The 17,819-nt window shown below is 40.1% G+C and overlaps 1 protein-coding gene across 1 annotated transcript in view; it reads right to left on the reverse strand.

Moving 5' to 3' along the window:
* Positions 1-17,819, reverse strand: part of lmo3 (LIM domain only 3) — a gene marked incomplete at both ends in the record, with an annotated part of 61,592 nt that overhangs the window by 9,271 nt on the left and 34,502 nt on the right. Inside the window, one exon of the mRNA XM_083934735.1 lies at positions 5,549-5,674. Within this exon, the coding sequence (XP_083790861.1) occupies positions 5,549-5,674 (126 nt within the window). The remainder of the gene's footprint in view (positions 1-5,548; positions 5,675-17,819) is intronic.

Raw genomic sequence — 17,819 nt, forward strand, 5'->3', positions numbered from 1 at the left:
TAGGCCAGGGACAGGAGCGATTCACTCCCCTCAGCTTGATACCATTTCAAAGTCATGCACAGAGCGAAGAAAGGAGGAGGGGCTTTTTCTCTCTGGCAGATACACACGTAAGATAACTGCTGAGGCTTTCCCATTTATCTTATTCCTAAAGCAGGTTCAGCTCTCAATGCTTCTTTCGTGGCAAGCACGAGATTGCTGCCAATTTGATGGTGATGATGACAAAGAAGAAGGAAGCGGTTGCAGGTCATGATTGCAGTGACATGTTCACTCTCAGCTAACAGGCCAGTCTTTCTATCCCTGCCCTGCACTAACTGGCCTATAACTTAAGCAAGTCCCTTAATAGCTGAGCATGGCAATGACCATTAGAGTTCTGCAGTAAGTCTCTGATGAAATCAGAATAATCACCGGCTTCCAGTTCCCCATCCTTGCTCTGTGGGATACAGTAGGGTGGATGCACCCACAAAGCAACTGATGGCGTGGATAGATGCATGAGTGAGTGTGTTTGTGTGGTGGGGGTGGGCTGTGTTTTCCTACTTGATTGTAGCAATTCAACCTTCAAACACCAACATGGGCTGCGGCTGACCTGCAGGAGCGACGGATAATTACACCGTGTGACCCCTGCTGACCCTGCAATCGCCTGCTCTGTTTATCAGATTTCACATTTTCTGATGATGTTCCGCAGAGAAATCTCTTGGCCATTTGTGAGATGGATTAGATTGCTTTATTGAAGGGCCCGTGGGGGAAAGGGGGTCGATGGGGGCTTTCATGTTTGTTTGATGCTGGAAAACGAGAGGGGACAGAGCCGGTGTAGATGAACAAGACGGCAGATCGGTATGCCAGACAAAGACCAGAAGCCCATTCCCAGGCAACTGGGTGCTGAGAAACTATTCAGGAAATCTTAGATCTCCAGATAGATCTTAGTCTGAGGCTGGGAAAATTTGTAAAAGGTCATTCTATTAATCTGGATATAAATGTTGAGAAACTCAGACTAGGCGTATTTAGTAATGTTGTGGTCATCTTTGAGAATGAGTTAAACCTGCTCTCAATCCCAAATCTTCTGAAAGACCGACATCAATGTATTTACAAATGTTACATTTATGTTACATTTATGACTTCAGAGATTATTTTACAGTAGCACAAAACAGATCTTCTTAGAATAGGAGCTTACTAGTAGACTGTTGACTGTAGTTGCCTGTTCCTGATACTCTGAGCTTCTCTCCTCTCTGTTTGTATCATTCATGTCTCATCAATGCATGTTACTAATTCAACTTCTTCTTTTTTTGTCATTATTATTTAGCTTTATTTATTCAGAGGGAGAATACTGAGAACAATGCTCTCTTTTTCAGGAACACCCTGATCATATTCACACAGTTACACATTCACACCTGGAAACTGCCTAGCCTAAACTGCTGCCCACTGAGCCGCTGCACTGGAGCAGTTTGGGGGTTATGGACCTTGCTCAAGGGCACCTCAGTGGTAGTTATGATGTAATGAATGATCCTCCGGTCACAAGCTCGCTACTCTAAACTTTAGGCCACTTTTAGGGGGTGTTTGTGCTTTGTCGTCTCTCAGGTCTCTGCTGATCGTGGTGGTGCCTGCTGCCGGGGTCCTGCATGATGCTTCCTGCTGATATTATTACTATTACTCATATATACTATCATTAGTCTTTGTCTAATTAGTCGAGCAGGCGGCATGGTGATCTTGGTTAGCACTGTCACCTCACAGCAAGAGGGTTCCTGGTTCGAATCCCGTCTGGGGCCCTTCTTTGTGGAGTTTGCATGTTCTCCCCGTGTCTATGTGATTTTTCTCCGGCTTCCTCCCACAGTCCAAAGACATGCAGGTGTTAGGTTAAGTGATGACTCTAAATTGCCCGTAGGTGTGAATGTGAGTGTGAATGGTTGTCTGCCTCTGTTTGTCTCCGTGTGTCCTGCGATAGACTGGCGTCCTCTCTGGTTGAAGATGGATGGATGGATGGATGAAACAATCATCAGTGATAAATCTCATTGTATCACAGCTGTTATTACCACTACTCATCATTGATCACATTTACCACCATAATTGTTATTATCATTGTCACATCCTATCACCTTAGCTGTGTACTAATAGAGTGTGGTCTTTACCTAATCTGTAAAGTGTCCTGAGATAACTTTTGTTATGATTTGGCACTGAAACTAAAATTGAATTGAATTGTAATCTCCTGTTTGCAAACAGAGTTACAGACATATGTTGTCTCCAGAATCTGAACTCAAACACAATCCTTTAAATTCATATTATTGCACAGGTATTTCTCCCCCAATTGCTCTATCGACGTAAAGAAACAAAATGGAAAACAAAAAGTTGGAGCTGAGGAAAAGCTTCAATTAAAGCCAGTGCCACACCATAAATCTAGGCTTGGCTCCGGTGAAATTGTGATGGGCATCTGAACGGGGCTTGCGAGGCCACAGCAGACCATGTGAAACACACTGACGTCGATTTTATTCAACAGTTCATCAACTGGCCTAATGTAAAAAGAAAGATTTGCTCGCGCTATAATGGGTTTTAATGTGAGAGAGCACAGTTGGCCTGCCTGGGCCTGGCTGATGAAGATTAGCTGACTTCTTCCATTAAGAGAGGCTGTCTGGTGCAGCCGGCTGAAGTGGCAAGACAATAACCGAGTGCTAATTATGCGTAACCAGGTCTTTTGCCTTTAGCATGCACAATGTGTCTGGTTCATGTGTGTGTATGTGGTTGCATGCGGGCGCTTGTGTCTGTCTGCAACAAAGCCAAGTTCGGAAAAAGAGGTAAGAGAAACATGGGAACCCTGCCAACACGTAACCTTCCTAACGTTCCCCTGAGCTTGTCTGTTTGATAGGGTTTCTTGTAACCTTCATAAAACCTTTGATAAAATTCTGGTTAGTTCATTAGCTCCAAGAATGTTCCCAGACAGCATTCCATCACAGTAACATGGGGACATGGATCCTTTGAGGCCCCTCTAAGGTTCCCATGACTATGCACAGGAATGTTTTACATATGCCTGAAAAAAATTTGGGGGACCAGGTGTGTGCAAGGTTTCAGGCTGCGGTATGTTTTCCACCATATACTGTATATAAGAGATGGACGTAGCAAGCGTGGTATCACCCATTGGTTTGGGGTGCCGTTTTGAAGACAGGAGATTGGCATTTTGGCCGTCACCATCTTGTTTTTTTAAACTGGGAGAGACCATATATAGACAAGAGGGCAGGAGAGGAGGAACGCTAAGCAGCTTCAGGCTGCTGTTGTTTATATGTTTACATGGTGATGCGTTAAGTTAAAGACTAAAAAAGGAAACTGCTGATTTTTTAACCAACTGATGCAGTGATGATACGTAAAAATATTGCTGGCAGGTGAACAAGGAGCTCCAGTTGCTGGGGTAGTCCACTGCTGAGACACAGAGCCAGTGGAGTCGCCCCCTGCCGGAAATTAGAAAAAAGCCAGGTTTAAGGCACTTCACCATTAGGCATGTTTTCATTAGGGTAAAATGTGGCCGCTCGGAAAGTCTCTCAAATGACTGTTCACTCACCATGTTTCCATTACAAAAAAAGGCCCCAGAGGGATTTAGGAGAATCCGGGGATGACATACTGTATCTCTCTGAATGGTAGTGATGTCCAAATGAAGCTTCATGAACCAGCTAGGGGCGTTTCGGCAAGATAGAGGGTATTTGACCCTAATGGAAACACACCTATTGGCTTCACTTTTTTATCATATAGTCTATGTTTTCCACAAAGAATTTGTGGGATTGTCTAATAGTGTCTGAACCCTCCTTCCAGAATGTGTTTTAAAGGGATTAGCGATGTGGTATTCACACAACCACTCACCTTTAACATCTTCTTGCATCACCATGAATGCTTTTGATGGGAGAGTGTCCAAAAGTGCACTCGGTCATTTCCATTTGTACAGTTGTTCATAACAAGACTACAGATACACGCAAAACAGCCATAATTCTTGGGGAGAGACTGGGAGGCAGTGGGATGCAGCCAGTATGAAGGCAGGCTTTTTGACCTTTGAGTGTGGCCATTCAGCATAGTATAGACACTGCTGCCTTTAGAAATGGCTGTCACAAAGTGTCACATGTACTAGTTAAGTTGAAGGAGGCACTGCATACTGCTATGAAGACCAATGTTTAAATTGGCAGCAGTGCTTTATCAAATGGTCCATCAAACACAACTGTCAGGATGTTTGCGGCAGGGAAGTCCATAAGGGATTGTGTCTTGTTGTTGTATTAGCAACTTGGGGCACTTTAAGAATCTGCTCTCACAGTGGCTTTCCATATTCTCCTGTGAGGGAAGTGTGATTGTGAGACTACTGGCCATTCCAAAAAAGACATTTAAGAGAAAAATACTCAATAAACAAGCCTGTGTTTTTGTGCCTCTGTGTGTTTATTGCTTTGAATAGTCCCTTCATGTATGTAAATAAGGGGGGACAACATCACTGCTACAGTTCAATCCACCACCACTAATTATGAACTCAGACAGTAGATATAATACACTTCACAGACATAGGACATATTGCAGGGCTGTTGTATTAGACTGCAATAAATTGTAACAGTTTCAAGAACTGTTCCACCACAACGGCCTGACATTGATGTCATCTCTCGATTTTATGACTTAATATATTTATCTCTGAAACCTGTTTTGGTAAAAACATGTGTCACAGAGAATATTATGCACCTCTTTGAATTGATTAAATAATAAACTTATTCATGGTAAATTGCGAGTGTATTTTACTTCAACACACACACACATCTCGTTTTTCTCTCCCTCCCCCCCTCACGCACACGTGCACACTTGGACACAAACAAACAAATGCTAATACATTTTTACGTAATATTATATATATATATATATATATTTCTTGCAAAATAACGGAATTAAAATACATTTTGACGCAAAATTATATATATTTTTTTCTTGCAAAATAACGCAAATTATAATACATGTTTACGCAAATTATATATATATTTTCTCTACAAAATAACGCAAATTTTAATACATTTTTACACAAAAATTATATATTTTTTGCAAGTTTTTTTCTATCCAATTACTTGATTAATTGATGAATAATCGGTAGAATACTCTATTACAAAAGGATTCCATAGCTGCAGTCCTAAAACAAGAGTTTTTCTATCAACGAGCTCAGTGCCTCCTAGCTGCTCCCTCTCCTCTTCTGCTGTGGAGGAAGCAGTGCCCGGAAATCTCTGACCACATCCTGTCTACAGGATGCAGGGGGACAAGTAATGAAGACTGATGGGAAGCACGTGTATGAACATGTAACTGCACCTGTAGCTCTAGGCTGACACTGTAAAATAGTAGTGCAGGATTATAATCACTGTGCTAGGTCCGGCAGGTGTCCCCCAAGGCCCCGGATGTGTCTTCTCGGTCACTGGTTAGAGTGATAAATCTATGATGTGGGATCTTTCTTCAACTTTCAGCAGCACTTGAGAATCACTGTGCTGCAATCTTACTTCCCTGACCAGCCATCTGCCTACACGCAGGTACAGGAGAGGAGCGGGAGTGTGGTCCAATCACTCACCTCTGATTGCAGAGCTGGCACGCAAAGCAGTCCAGGTGGTAGACGTTCTCCTTGGCCCTCATAACCATCTCGAAGGCTGGAATTAGCTTGCTGCAGGCTGCGCAGTTCCCCGTTACACCAAACAACCTGAGACACACACAAAAAGACACATGACGTAAGACATTCCCCCAAGCCTCAGTACACAAGAGTAAGGCTGGGAGCTGTGTAGGTTAGCTAAGGGCAAAGTAACATACTGACAACCTTATTACTTTATATTTTCCTACTTTAATTCTATTTTACTTGTTTTTCAGTTGTTGGTCCCACTGACTGTTGTCTGCATGATATGATAACTTATAAGAGAGCTCATCGCTGTCAAAGGTGCTCTGTTGAAAGCTTCCGAATAAAAAACATCAGGGGATTTGTTAGTTCATTAGTTTTAAATAAAACCCCTAAATATAATCAAGACATGAGGTGACTTTTCTGTTCCATTGGGGCACAAGTTAAACACCATTTCTTTTTCCAAGACACTACACCCCGATGGATGGAACAGATTTATGTTACATTATGCTGAGTAGAGCCAGACATATATCAGTCGGCTGATATGAAAACATGTTTATAGAACATACGATGCAGAAAACTGTGACTTAGAAAGGTTTATATGGCTATGTATTTTATTTTTAATGTTACTTTAATGCACTTACTAACATACAGTACCATGTCAGTGATGAATCATACAGGGTAACGACTTATTTGGATTAATCCATTAATTTGACAACAGTATTTAATGTTAGTCAGTCTTCAACTGGAAGTCTTTCTTTGAGTGCTGTGGAATCCATTAGCTAGCTCTCAACTCTAAATGATTCCTTGTTTCTGTAGCTACAACAGATAACCCTGGCAACCAGCAACGCCCAACGTTATTGGCTGCTACAATGGAAACAGAAGGTGACAGAAAGTCATTGTCAAACCCGTCAAATTTAAAAAAAATGTTAATTCAGACTACTTTTTAAATATTTTTTGGGGAAAAGCAATAATTTAATTCTGTACCCCTCAAAACGCCCCGTGGGTGTATTATTTAAAAATATATATAGATAGATTTTAATAAAGATTCTACATATCGAACCTTTAACTAACCAATCACATAGAGTTCAAGAAAGCAGCCTTCTGAGTACCTTTACAGAGTCATATCAGTACAAAACTAAGGTCTATTCAAAAATGTACTATATCGACTGCCATATCTGTAATCTGTGCATTTTGTCACTAAAATTGGTGTTGGTCTTAATGAATCCTATATTGGTTTGGCCCTAATTTTGAGTCCAGAATTTGTGAACTTGACTCCACCCACATCTGCGTCTCACCCTGACATCCCATTATAACTTGAAATACACCAACAGAATTACAAGAGACGGAGTGCTTGTGCTTCTTCTCGGTGCCTCTGAGAATAAGAGCGACAGCTGTCAAACAGATTGTGGTAAACACACTTACATGAGCTGCTGAGACAGAATCAGTCACAGAAATAGGTTGGACAGAGCCGCGCTACAGTAGCACAGTAAAAAATAGCAGGGGCGCAGCTTGTGCGATAGAAATAGATGGGACATTGGCTAGCGCTACTGCCCAGGGAGGACCCTATTATTTCTTTGCCTGCTCCAGGGACATTAATGTGAGTATTCATTAGGGATTCAGGGCTGTTACTACACAGCGACCTAGACCAGACTAGCAAGGGAAAAATATCTGATAACGAAATCATATAACAAAATAACCTATTAGGCAGACTTCTTGAGGCACTTTTAGCCGTCGTTGTTAAAATGATAAAACGGCATGCCACTCTCAGAGTCTGTAAGAGATCGCAATCTGATAAATGATCTCAGGGCTTGGGAAATGCAGGGTTGTTTATTAACCTTCAGAAAGTATGTTTCCCAGAGGCAAAGGAAGCAGATAGATTGTGCCCTCATGAATATCTACAGAATTAAGAGCCACTGTCAACACACCTTGAGACAATGAAGGATATCTCTTGTAACATGGTAGGTGGTAGAAAACAAAGAGGGCCAATTGGATGGATTAGTGCTGACTTAATTAAAAGAATTATGCCTTTTCCTTTGAGCAATCTAAATTTAGATACATATGTGGTATCTCTTTGTCCTTTCTATTTTCTGCACAAATGCGCATCGCCAGAAGGCCTTCACATGAAATAGATATTTCATCTATTTCACTCCTTACAAAGCCGAGTAATTGATCTAAAAAAAACAAAAAAAAAGAACAAGAAATGATAGATTTAGTGCAAGATAATGAGCATGAGTGTTTGAGCATAACAGCAGCACTTTGTATGGCATCTTACGACAAAGAGTCACAATGCAGCCACCTCTCTTGGTGCAGGGCTGTGCGTCCTTGTCTTTCAGTAATAGGAGTCATTTTCAGATAGCATGCACTCAAGGCTCTTTATTATAAATGATGGAAGGTTTTCGTGTAAAAATTTGATGTTTTAAGCTTTCTGCCTGCCAGCTTGAATCAAAATGGTATTCTGTTTCACTGTTCACCGTGCCTATACATGCTCTTCTCTCATCTCTTGCAAATTTAAGGTGGCCTGCACAGTTGAAAAGGACTGTCACACTACTTTGGTGTGAGAAATTCTGGATGGAAGACCTGTGAACAACCAATGTTGTGTATATGTGTGTCTTCCATCCAGTCGGCACTTGAATTAATAAATAAAGCAAAAGAGTCAAAAGCCAGAATGAGACCAACAGAATATGGTATATATCGTATAATCTCATTCTCTATGGCTGAAACATCAAGTAAGAAAAAGTCATAGTCCAGCTCGTAGACCATGTATTCTAAACTCACAATATAAATGTCAGTATGGCTTCTTATGCCAGTAAAAAATAGAGCCAGACCGATATTATCGGAAAATATTGGCCTATCACAGATCTATCTGTATTGGTGTATGTTTTCTGACATGTGACGATATGAAAACCTTTATAAACAGAACATATAATGCAGAAAACAATTTAGAAATTGTCATATAGCTATTTATTTTCTTTTAATTATTATTCTATAGGTGTGGCTTTATTTAATTGTTCAGCAACTAACTGATAGCCTTGTGAGTCCATCCTGATCTCTGAGCTCCATTGTATTTTACTCTCAGATCAGTCTGGTAACTTGCGGCCGAGAAAATTTGGAGAAGTTTGACCAGCGACCGAACCAATCAGCGACTTTTCAGTGTAAACAACATGGAGGCTTCCATGGATGAGATGAGCGCAGCTATGGAGCAAGCCACTCACAAACTCTTTTTTCTCTGGATCCTTCTGTTGAATATGGACCGGGCTCCTGAAATTGGGCCTTTGATCCATAAATTCAGTTAAACACAAAGGGAAAATATCCTTTACCCACATGTTGTTTACTTTCTGAGCTTTGCCTCTACGCTGTTAGTACGTCATACGCCTCAGGGATCTGATTGGTTGATTTGGTTTATCCAATCACCAACCAGTATTTTCACCTCTTCCCAAATATCTCCAAACCAGAGTTCAGATGGATCTGCTGATAAAATGAGAATCACTCCATCTGGAGGAGTAAGGTTATTTGACTGATACTGAACATGAATATCTATTTATTTTATTTTTATATATTATCTATTTTTGTATTTATTTTTTATTCTTTATGTTAATTTATGTATTTTTTATGTTAATTTATGTAATTGGTTGACAATATAATACATTGTATGTAGGGATGCAACTAATGATTATTTTCATTATTGATGAGTCAATCATTTTCTCAATGAATCCATCGGTTGTTTGGTCGATAAAATGTGATAAAATGATGATAAATGTGGCCAAAGATGACGTCCTCAAATGTCTTGTTTTGTCCACAACTCAAAGATATTCAGTAGTTTACTGTCACAGAGGAGGAAAGAAACCAGGGAAAATTAATATTAAGCAGCTGCAATCAAAGAATTTTGACTTATTTTCTTTAAAAATCAATTATCAAAATAGATGGTGATTAATTAAATAGTTGACAACTAATCGATTAATCGTTGCAGTTCTTCTCGTATGTATAATGTTATCTATAATAATTATTAATATTCTTTAATAAAGTTGTTTAGAAAAGCAGCCTTCTGAGTACATTTAGAGTTATATCTGTCCTAAATTCAATAGGGAAAAGGTCTATTTTCATTCCAACTCAAATCGGCCACAATATCGGTAATCTTTCTTCTCAAATCAGTATCAGCCTCAAAAATCCCATATTGGGTGGACCTATTAAATATATGTCAAAAAACTAACTATATGAAAAAAATGCATAGAAACATCAATAAATATGTAAGTTAGAACAGTGGACAAAATAAACAATATGGGATAACTCAGAGTTATCATAAAATAACATCAACATCAGCTCATCTGCAGGGAGTCGTTTAAGGAGCAGTGTATCTGAAATAGACTTCAAATCTTAACAGTGACACTGTGTGTAGGTGTAGATTAGCCTCTGTGTCATTAACTGAGAGTTATAACACAGCTGTATCACCAGTCAGACACCGTTCGCTGGTATTATCTCAATATGGACGGATCTGGTTCGCCGCAGTTTCCAGTCTTTTCATGGTGCTTTTACTGGCTGATCGCCACAAAAGTGCGTATATAATTTTTTTAACACACTTCTGAGAATCTACAAGTGACCTTTCATATTTCTACATGAACATTTGCATGTCAAATTAGTACTGTATATGAAAGTGATCTTGGTGAGAGAAAGTAGTAAGAACGTTTGGGCAACGCTAAATCTGAGTGGCTCAGGTGGTGGTTTACATTAAAAATGGACATTAAGAAGACTTTACGGTATATTTTGGAGCTGTTAAAGCATGTCATTTTATTGTGAAGGACTGAAGGAGATCGGGCGTCCAACAAGAGAGGAGCACACGGCTAATTCACTGGTGTTAGCGTCCTTTTGACCACTCTGGTTAACACAAAGATAAATCAGGCCGTTAAAACGATATTTGGTTACAAAGATAAGAAGTTAGACTTTAGTTTAACACCATTAAATGAACTCTAAACATTACACCATCATTAATATTTGTAGGTTCAACAGAAAGTGTGATAGAATTTAACCAAAAAATGTCCCAATGGTGACACAGATCTGTTAGAAGTCAATTCCACTGGATGGGAAATTCTATTTTTAAGAACATCTTTCAGCCGATGCAAGCATTGATTTTCTTTACTAAGGAAATTGAATCCATCTGAAAGAAGAAAAATGAATACAAATAAATAAAAAATTACAACATCCAAACTCCTTTCTTCATCTCATCCACTTGTCTTGCCACATAATTGATCCTGCACCTTCCTGTGCTACTTTAACCACTACTTTAAATGATCAAACACCACCTCATGGGAACAATACATTCATTCACTACGTCCACTCAAACAGTCTTTTTAGTGTTGCTGACAAACTGAGCCAAAGAATTGGAGCTGCTGGCATCAGTCTTCACACGTTTACCCAAACTGTATCTGTGGCGGCGCCAGCATGTAGCCAGCCGGCTCGCTGGGCTCTTGTGTGGCAAATACTCTTCAAACCGTCAGTGCGCAGGAAGCCCCGGCTCACCCTGTGGGGAGGGAAGATGGATGGAGCGTACCTGCCACTTGTCTTTCGCTGCTCCGCCAGTTTGATGCCGCAGACGCTAATGGCTCTCATGGGAGGAGGCAAATTAAGCGTGGTTTGGTTGCAATGAATTCAAAGGCATAGGCTCCAACACAATCAGAGGATGACAGTTTAGCCTTGTGCACAAGACCCAGGGCGTGGGACTCAATGCTTTCACCACTGGATTAAAATATTATAGTTGGTTATAAATATATACATGTCTAATGCATCTCTCTCAGGCTGACAATGGTACAGCCGTCCACCATATCTAGAATGCTTCTAACTGTGGGTTTGCTTAAAAAAAGAAAACAGAATAACATATGTAGAATAGCAGGCTTGACATACACTTCATATCCATGGCTGACAAGACAGCATGTATATTTAAAGAGTTTGAAGATACAACATGAAATTAAAATTCATGCTTTGCTCAAATCTGAATTTGAAAGAGAATAGAGGCAGTCCGTGCCCAATACCTTGTTTTAGTCAAAAGGCATTCACTGTGCATTACAGCCTGGTACGGCTCAGTGGTACCTATTTGATGAGAGAAAAACAGACACCAATTAAATTATTCCACAAGGCTTTAGCCCAGCCGACCCCAAATGTGAGTGTGCAGGCCCCCGCCCCTTTTGGAGACTACAGCAAATAGAGTGGTGTCATGCCAATGCTTCCTCTCAGCTTTGTCAAGTTAAATCCAAAAATACAATGACTGCTCATTAACTGGGGTGTAAGTAAAATGCATTATCCTGAAATATATACACTGGAGATCAAAATTAAAGAACACATTATAAATACTTGTAAAATATTGTTATTTGTTATTGATCAGTAATTGATAGAATGTCCTCTGTGTCTATACCACTGCTGTCCTAGCATGTTTTTTTTAAATAACCAAGGCAGTTCAACAAAAACCTTTGTTTTGTGAAAAAAAAAAAAAAAACAGTGAGCAAAATGAGAGAACAGTAACCACTCTGTCAGAAGAGAATATTTCAACAACGTTTTCTTCTCTAGGATTCAAAAATGAACAGGAAGTGTAGAGGCCACAGCTTTGAATGACTTCAGCACATCTGCGCCCATAGGACATCACTAGTTTCTCACACTGCTCTGGTTTGATCTGCGTCAGTCTCTAACACAGCTCCCTAACTGTAGTGGGTTTCTTAGACATTACTTTGTTGCAGAGGCTTTTCCAGAGATTCACACACTTTCGTTCAGTCGTTCCCAGTCTGACGCAGAACATAATGTTTCCCATCAGACCCAAATAAATCGAACTTTAATGTCATTTCATGGTTTTTAGGATGTTTTCTGCAGCAGGAGTTGGGCCTCTTGTACAGCTACATACCAGGGTGAATGCAAATGTTTATGTGAACCTCCTTCAGCAACATGCAATACCTTCACTGCAACTGTCTCCAATCATCTGCAATTTTCATGAAGACAATGTCCCCTGTTACACTGTAAAACAGGTGAAGCAGGTCCTTGAAGAATACTGAAACAATGAAATAGACCAGATCTAAACCCCATAGAGAATCTCTGGAAAATCCTTGGCAACAAAGTAATGTCTAACTGAACTGTGTTAGAGACTTAGTCAGAATGGACGCAGATCAAACCAGAGCAGTGTGAGAAACTAGTGATGTCCTGTGGGTGCAGATGTGCTGAAGTCATTCAAAGCTGTGGCCTCTACACTTCCTGTTCATTTTTGAATCCTATAAGAAAACATTGTTGAAAACTTCTCTTCTGACAGAATGGTTACTGTTCTCTAATTCTGATCACTGTTTTTTTCACTAAATAAAGGTTTTTGTTGAAGTGCCTTGGTTATTTAAAAAAACATCTTAGTACAGCAGTGGAAAACTAACAATATTTCAGAATAAATCAAGTATTTATAATTTGTTCTCTAATTTTGATCTCCAGTGTAAACATGGAGCACTTTATATCTCCAACTGTGAACAATTTTGTACCAAAAAAATAGTCTCAATTAACATGTTATTATTCTGTGGAGAGTAACACTGTTTCTGGAGAGAAATGTTACTGTTGAATGTTTTAAATGTGATTTTTCAATGCTGTGAGCACCGCAAAATACATTTCCTAAACCCCTTTTGAACTGGGGTGGAGGCAGAAATCTTAGAGATAGATATCTCAAAACCTGAACAGACAAAACCAAAACAGTCTGCATGGATAGATATGAGAGAAGAGAGTAAATGTGTTTGTTTGTTTTTTTTATTTGGGTGAACTGAACCTTTCAGAACTACAGTAGTTGTTGAACGCTGGGCACTGAACAAACTCTAGTCTGGAAGGAAGATCAATCGACTCCTCCATCATTCACCTTTTTTTGGGTTAATCCATTTTTCTGAGCAGCGGATAGCCCTAGCACATCCAGTCGCCGTTTTCAAATTCCGGTGGCGGCTTTGCTCTCCTCCAACCTCCCCCCAACCCCCACCTCTTCCATCCCTCCCACCACTTCAATTGCTCCAGCCTCGGCATGCATTCATCAGCTGCGGGATTAGAATTTGTTTCCTCACAAACCATTGATCATCGGCCTATTACTAGGCAAATGACAGTTAATTACCCACTACATTAACCACCGGGACCCGGGGACCGATTCCCTGTGCCATCAGTCAACATGATGAATGTGGCAAGTTCAGTAATGCACGGCCGTTCCCTCGTCCGCCTGCCACGCTGAGAACAACCCCTGGATCTCACTTCCAGGCAACCAGGGAAAATCTATGGCAATCTGCATAATCACAGGCTCAGGGTTAATAACAGACAAATGATTGGTTGCATCTCAACACAGGCTTTTTTAATGGGACCATGCTTTGTCCATTTGATGATCCACACTGGCTGGAGCCACGCTGGTGCCCCACTTTGAATTTAATCACAGTGAGGTGCTTAAGTTTGTCCAAAGAAAGAGACGAGAGGCAAGAAATAATTGATATGGTTTCTCCATCAATGCTTCATCTCCAGACATTCTTGACCTGAGCAAATAGGGAGAACCCAAACAGAAACTCTGAGGGGCGTGATATGTGAACTGTGGCGGTCGGGGAGGGGAGACAGTTAAGGGTGGCAGATGTAATCACACTTGTGCGTTACTCAATTTTGTCCACCCTGCGCGTGTGATTGTCAGTGATTAAACAACTCTGGGGGCAAAATTATTTCAATTACCATGGGCATGACCTGGGAATTGTTCATGGGATAAGATTTTCCTCCTTGAGTGCCCCGACTTGCCGGGCTGCTGGCTCTATCAGTTCTCATCTGCACCTGGACTCTGATATCCTAATGATGAATTATGGCCTGCTTTCTGAGAGACTGCCGACCATACAGAGGAATGTTCCCCTGAACTGTCAGCCTGAAGAGCAACTGCAGAGTGCTACCCAATTAGCTCCTATAGAAACTCCTCGAAAAGGTTGAAGCACTAACCAACCCACAATCAACCATTCCATGCTTCTCTGGAACCGTGAGGAGATAAACTACTGGTGGCAGTCCTGTCCTAAGTTACTATCATCAGATTTATTTTTTTCAAAAGCAAACCCTAACCCATTAAGAGATCATCCCTTACATTTAACCCTTAGACAGGATCTATTATGCCTTTCCATCTTTTCTGACCTATAAATGTAGTTATAATGTTTTATAGTCATGTTAAATAAAACGAAAGCGTCAAATAATGAAGTCGTTGCATTTAGACGCGAGCCCTGCCGACCGTCTGGGTTGGCTGTGCTCAGCTCTGAACTCTAGGGTGTCGGTCGATGTCAGATTTATTAGAATTTCCAGAATTTGTCTCCGTAGAAGAATCCTGACTTCCCTATTGGTCATGCTGCTACACACACACTCAAACTTGCTGCAGCAATGGACAAATTGAGAAATAGAATGTGTTTTTTAAAGATAAAAGCATGTAAAAGTATTGTAGATGAACCGAAAAATACAAATATGACCCTGAAAACTAGCATAATATGACATCTTTAACAACATTTACCGAAAGTTAAAGTTAGTTTTTAAGTTTCTCTGTCCTTAAACAAGAAACAACTCTTTTTAAAAAGTGTGCTTCAAACTAAGTAACCATGAAAAGGCTTTCAGCACAGTTGTTGGCAGTGCTGTGTTTGGGTCCATTTTGAAGAGGGTGTAATGATTTTGAGCCCTGCAGGGGCCAGATGTGCAGTTTGATTGGCACTTCCCTGCACCAACCCACCTGCAATCCCAAGCTGGGTGCCAGGCTGTGGCACACCAGCCCTGCAATTATCTGCACCAAACATGCACAGTCCCATGAGTCATTGCTCTTCACAGCTAATTTAGCTAATCTCAACTGGAGGGGACGGTCCAAAAAAACGATGTGTCCGGGCAACTGAACTGAAGCATTTTAGTTCAAATGAAAATACCAGTGTTGTGTCCTGCATGGAGAAAAATTGGTGGCCTTATTTTACAGGGAAAGTGAGAAACAAGTATAAAGTGTTCCCTAACAATGTGTATACTATTTTGAAAATAATAGAATAGAACAGAACCGGTGCAGTATTTGCCAGTTGGCAAAACATGATAGTTAAAAGTAGAGCCAGACCGTTATATCAGTCAGCCAATATTACTCATAATGGCCTATCACAGACATATCTGTATCTCGCTATATCTGTGATATGCGCCAATATGAAAACTTTTTTAAACAATATATGTAGTGCAGAAAACAATGCATGGGGTGATTTATAATTGGTGTCATAAAGCCATTTTTTATTTAAATGGTCAGCAATTGACTGATCCTCAACATTTATTTATTTATTTAATTCTTATTTATTCTGTATTTTTTCTGTTCATTTCTAGAATTAGTTGACAATGTAATTCATTGTATATATAATGTATAATAATGGTAAATATTATTTAAAAGAGTACCTATCATATCATATCAGTGTTAAATCTACACAGAAATGGTCTATTTTCAGTCTAACTCAGAAATACACTATATCGGGCGCCATATCGGTTATGAGTGAAGTTTTCCATCTAAAATCTGTATTGGTCTCATCCTATGTTAACACGGAAAAAAGTGAAACTACGGTGTCGTTCCTTTGTATTTTTAAATTGGTCTAATGAAAAATGATGGGTTCATGTTTAAACCTGATGTTTTCAGCGTGTTTCAAAACAAATGTCACTCCCTGTGGATAAAATTAAAAGAAAAACCTGTCTGTGGACTGTCTGTCCTGTGTGTAAACTCACTAAAACAAGGTAATAATTAAAAATTGTGCTGTTTTAGTGCAACATGCGCTCTCCGTGTACATTTATGGGCAGTGGCAGAGTGAACAACTGACACCCCCCCCCCACACACACACACACACACACAAACACACACACACACACAAACACACTTGCACTTAAATACAGGACATAAAAGTGATTTAATTGGAAATATGGCTGTTATTTAAGACTTGAAACAGGGTGAACCTTAAAGGACTCAATTACAGCAACTTGATACTAATTATATTTTTCCCGTGTGAGGTTTTAGTAAAGGTCATGTAAAAACTCTTGTTTGGGATAAGTTGGCCATGTCCATCGCCTTGAGTGGATTTCATTCTGTTTATCAATGTTAGAGCTGCTTTATTTGGAAATTGAAAATGACGAGACTGCTAAGAGCTTTGGTTAATAGCTTTCTCCCCACGTCATATTTAAAATGAAGGCTAAATTATATTGTCATTGAAGGCCTGTGATTTATTCCATCAAATTACATTCCTTCTGTGCTTTTGGGAAACAAAACAAAGACCCCCCCCCCCCCCCCACACACACACACACACACACACACACACTCTTGACCTCTCCTTAAGGAAATGTGACCCCTCTCATCAGGACAATTAGGCAAGGGATGGAAACAGACCCTCCAGTAGGTGTGACCCTCCTTCAGACTCAATCGCTTGTGATTAGCAGTGTCTAGTTTGACCCCCTAGCATTTTCACATTACATGTGAAAAGCCCAATTTAATTACAGGAACTTCAGAACACATGCATTTGCGAGCTCGGGCATTATTGCCAAGGTAATTGCTTGACGTGTGAAGTGAATTGTGGTGTTGGGGAGGTTAATGGCTGCCAAGCTTTCCGAAGCACAACATGACAATTATAGGGTGCTTTCAGAGCTTTTAACATCAATGTGTCATTTCATTAAACTACAAACTAAGGTGGAGGCTGCAGTTTGTAATATTTTTCTGCCATTTGAATCTTTAAGAGATACATAAATACACAACAAATGATTGAAAATTTAGAAACGAGGGACATGTTCACAAACATTACATGTACTCCACTTCAGCTGAAGAACTGGTTCCCTTTCAAGAGTTTAATAAGAGAAAATGGAATGGAGTGCTGCTGAACAACAGAGAACCCACACAGCCAGCGCTGAAGCATGTTGTTACACCTCCAAATCAGCATCTGGAAGATGTGGGCATGGCACATGGCCCATCGGGTTAAATCTGCCTGATTGACACATTGTTGAATTAACAGCACCCCCCATCCCCAAACTGTGAAAACATGTCGTCAGCAATACATTTTCATATTTATTGTATTTTATTATTTTCCCTTTTACTATGTATCAGAGGAAATATCTGAACAATTGAAAAATCATCAACCATCAAAAAAAGGTCAACATTTTCTCCCAACAGACATTCTTGGAAAGAATAAAAAAAATGCTGTGGCTTTTTCTGTCTTTCATGGAAAGTACAAAAAGGAAAAGTGTGTGTGTGTGT

The sequence above is a fragment of the Echiichthys vipera genome (genome assembly GCF_963691815.1).
Source record: "Echiichthys vipera genome assembly, chromosome: 20".
Classification (NCBI taxonomy): Eukaryota; Metazoa; Chordata; class Actinopteri; order Perciformes; family Trachinidae; genus Echiichthys; species Echiichthys vipera.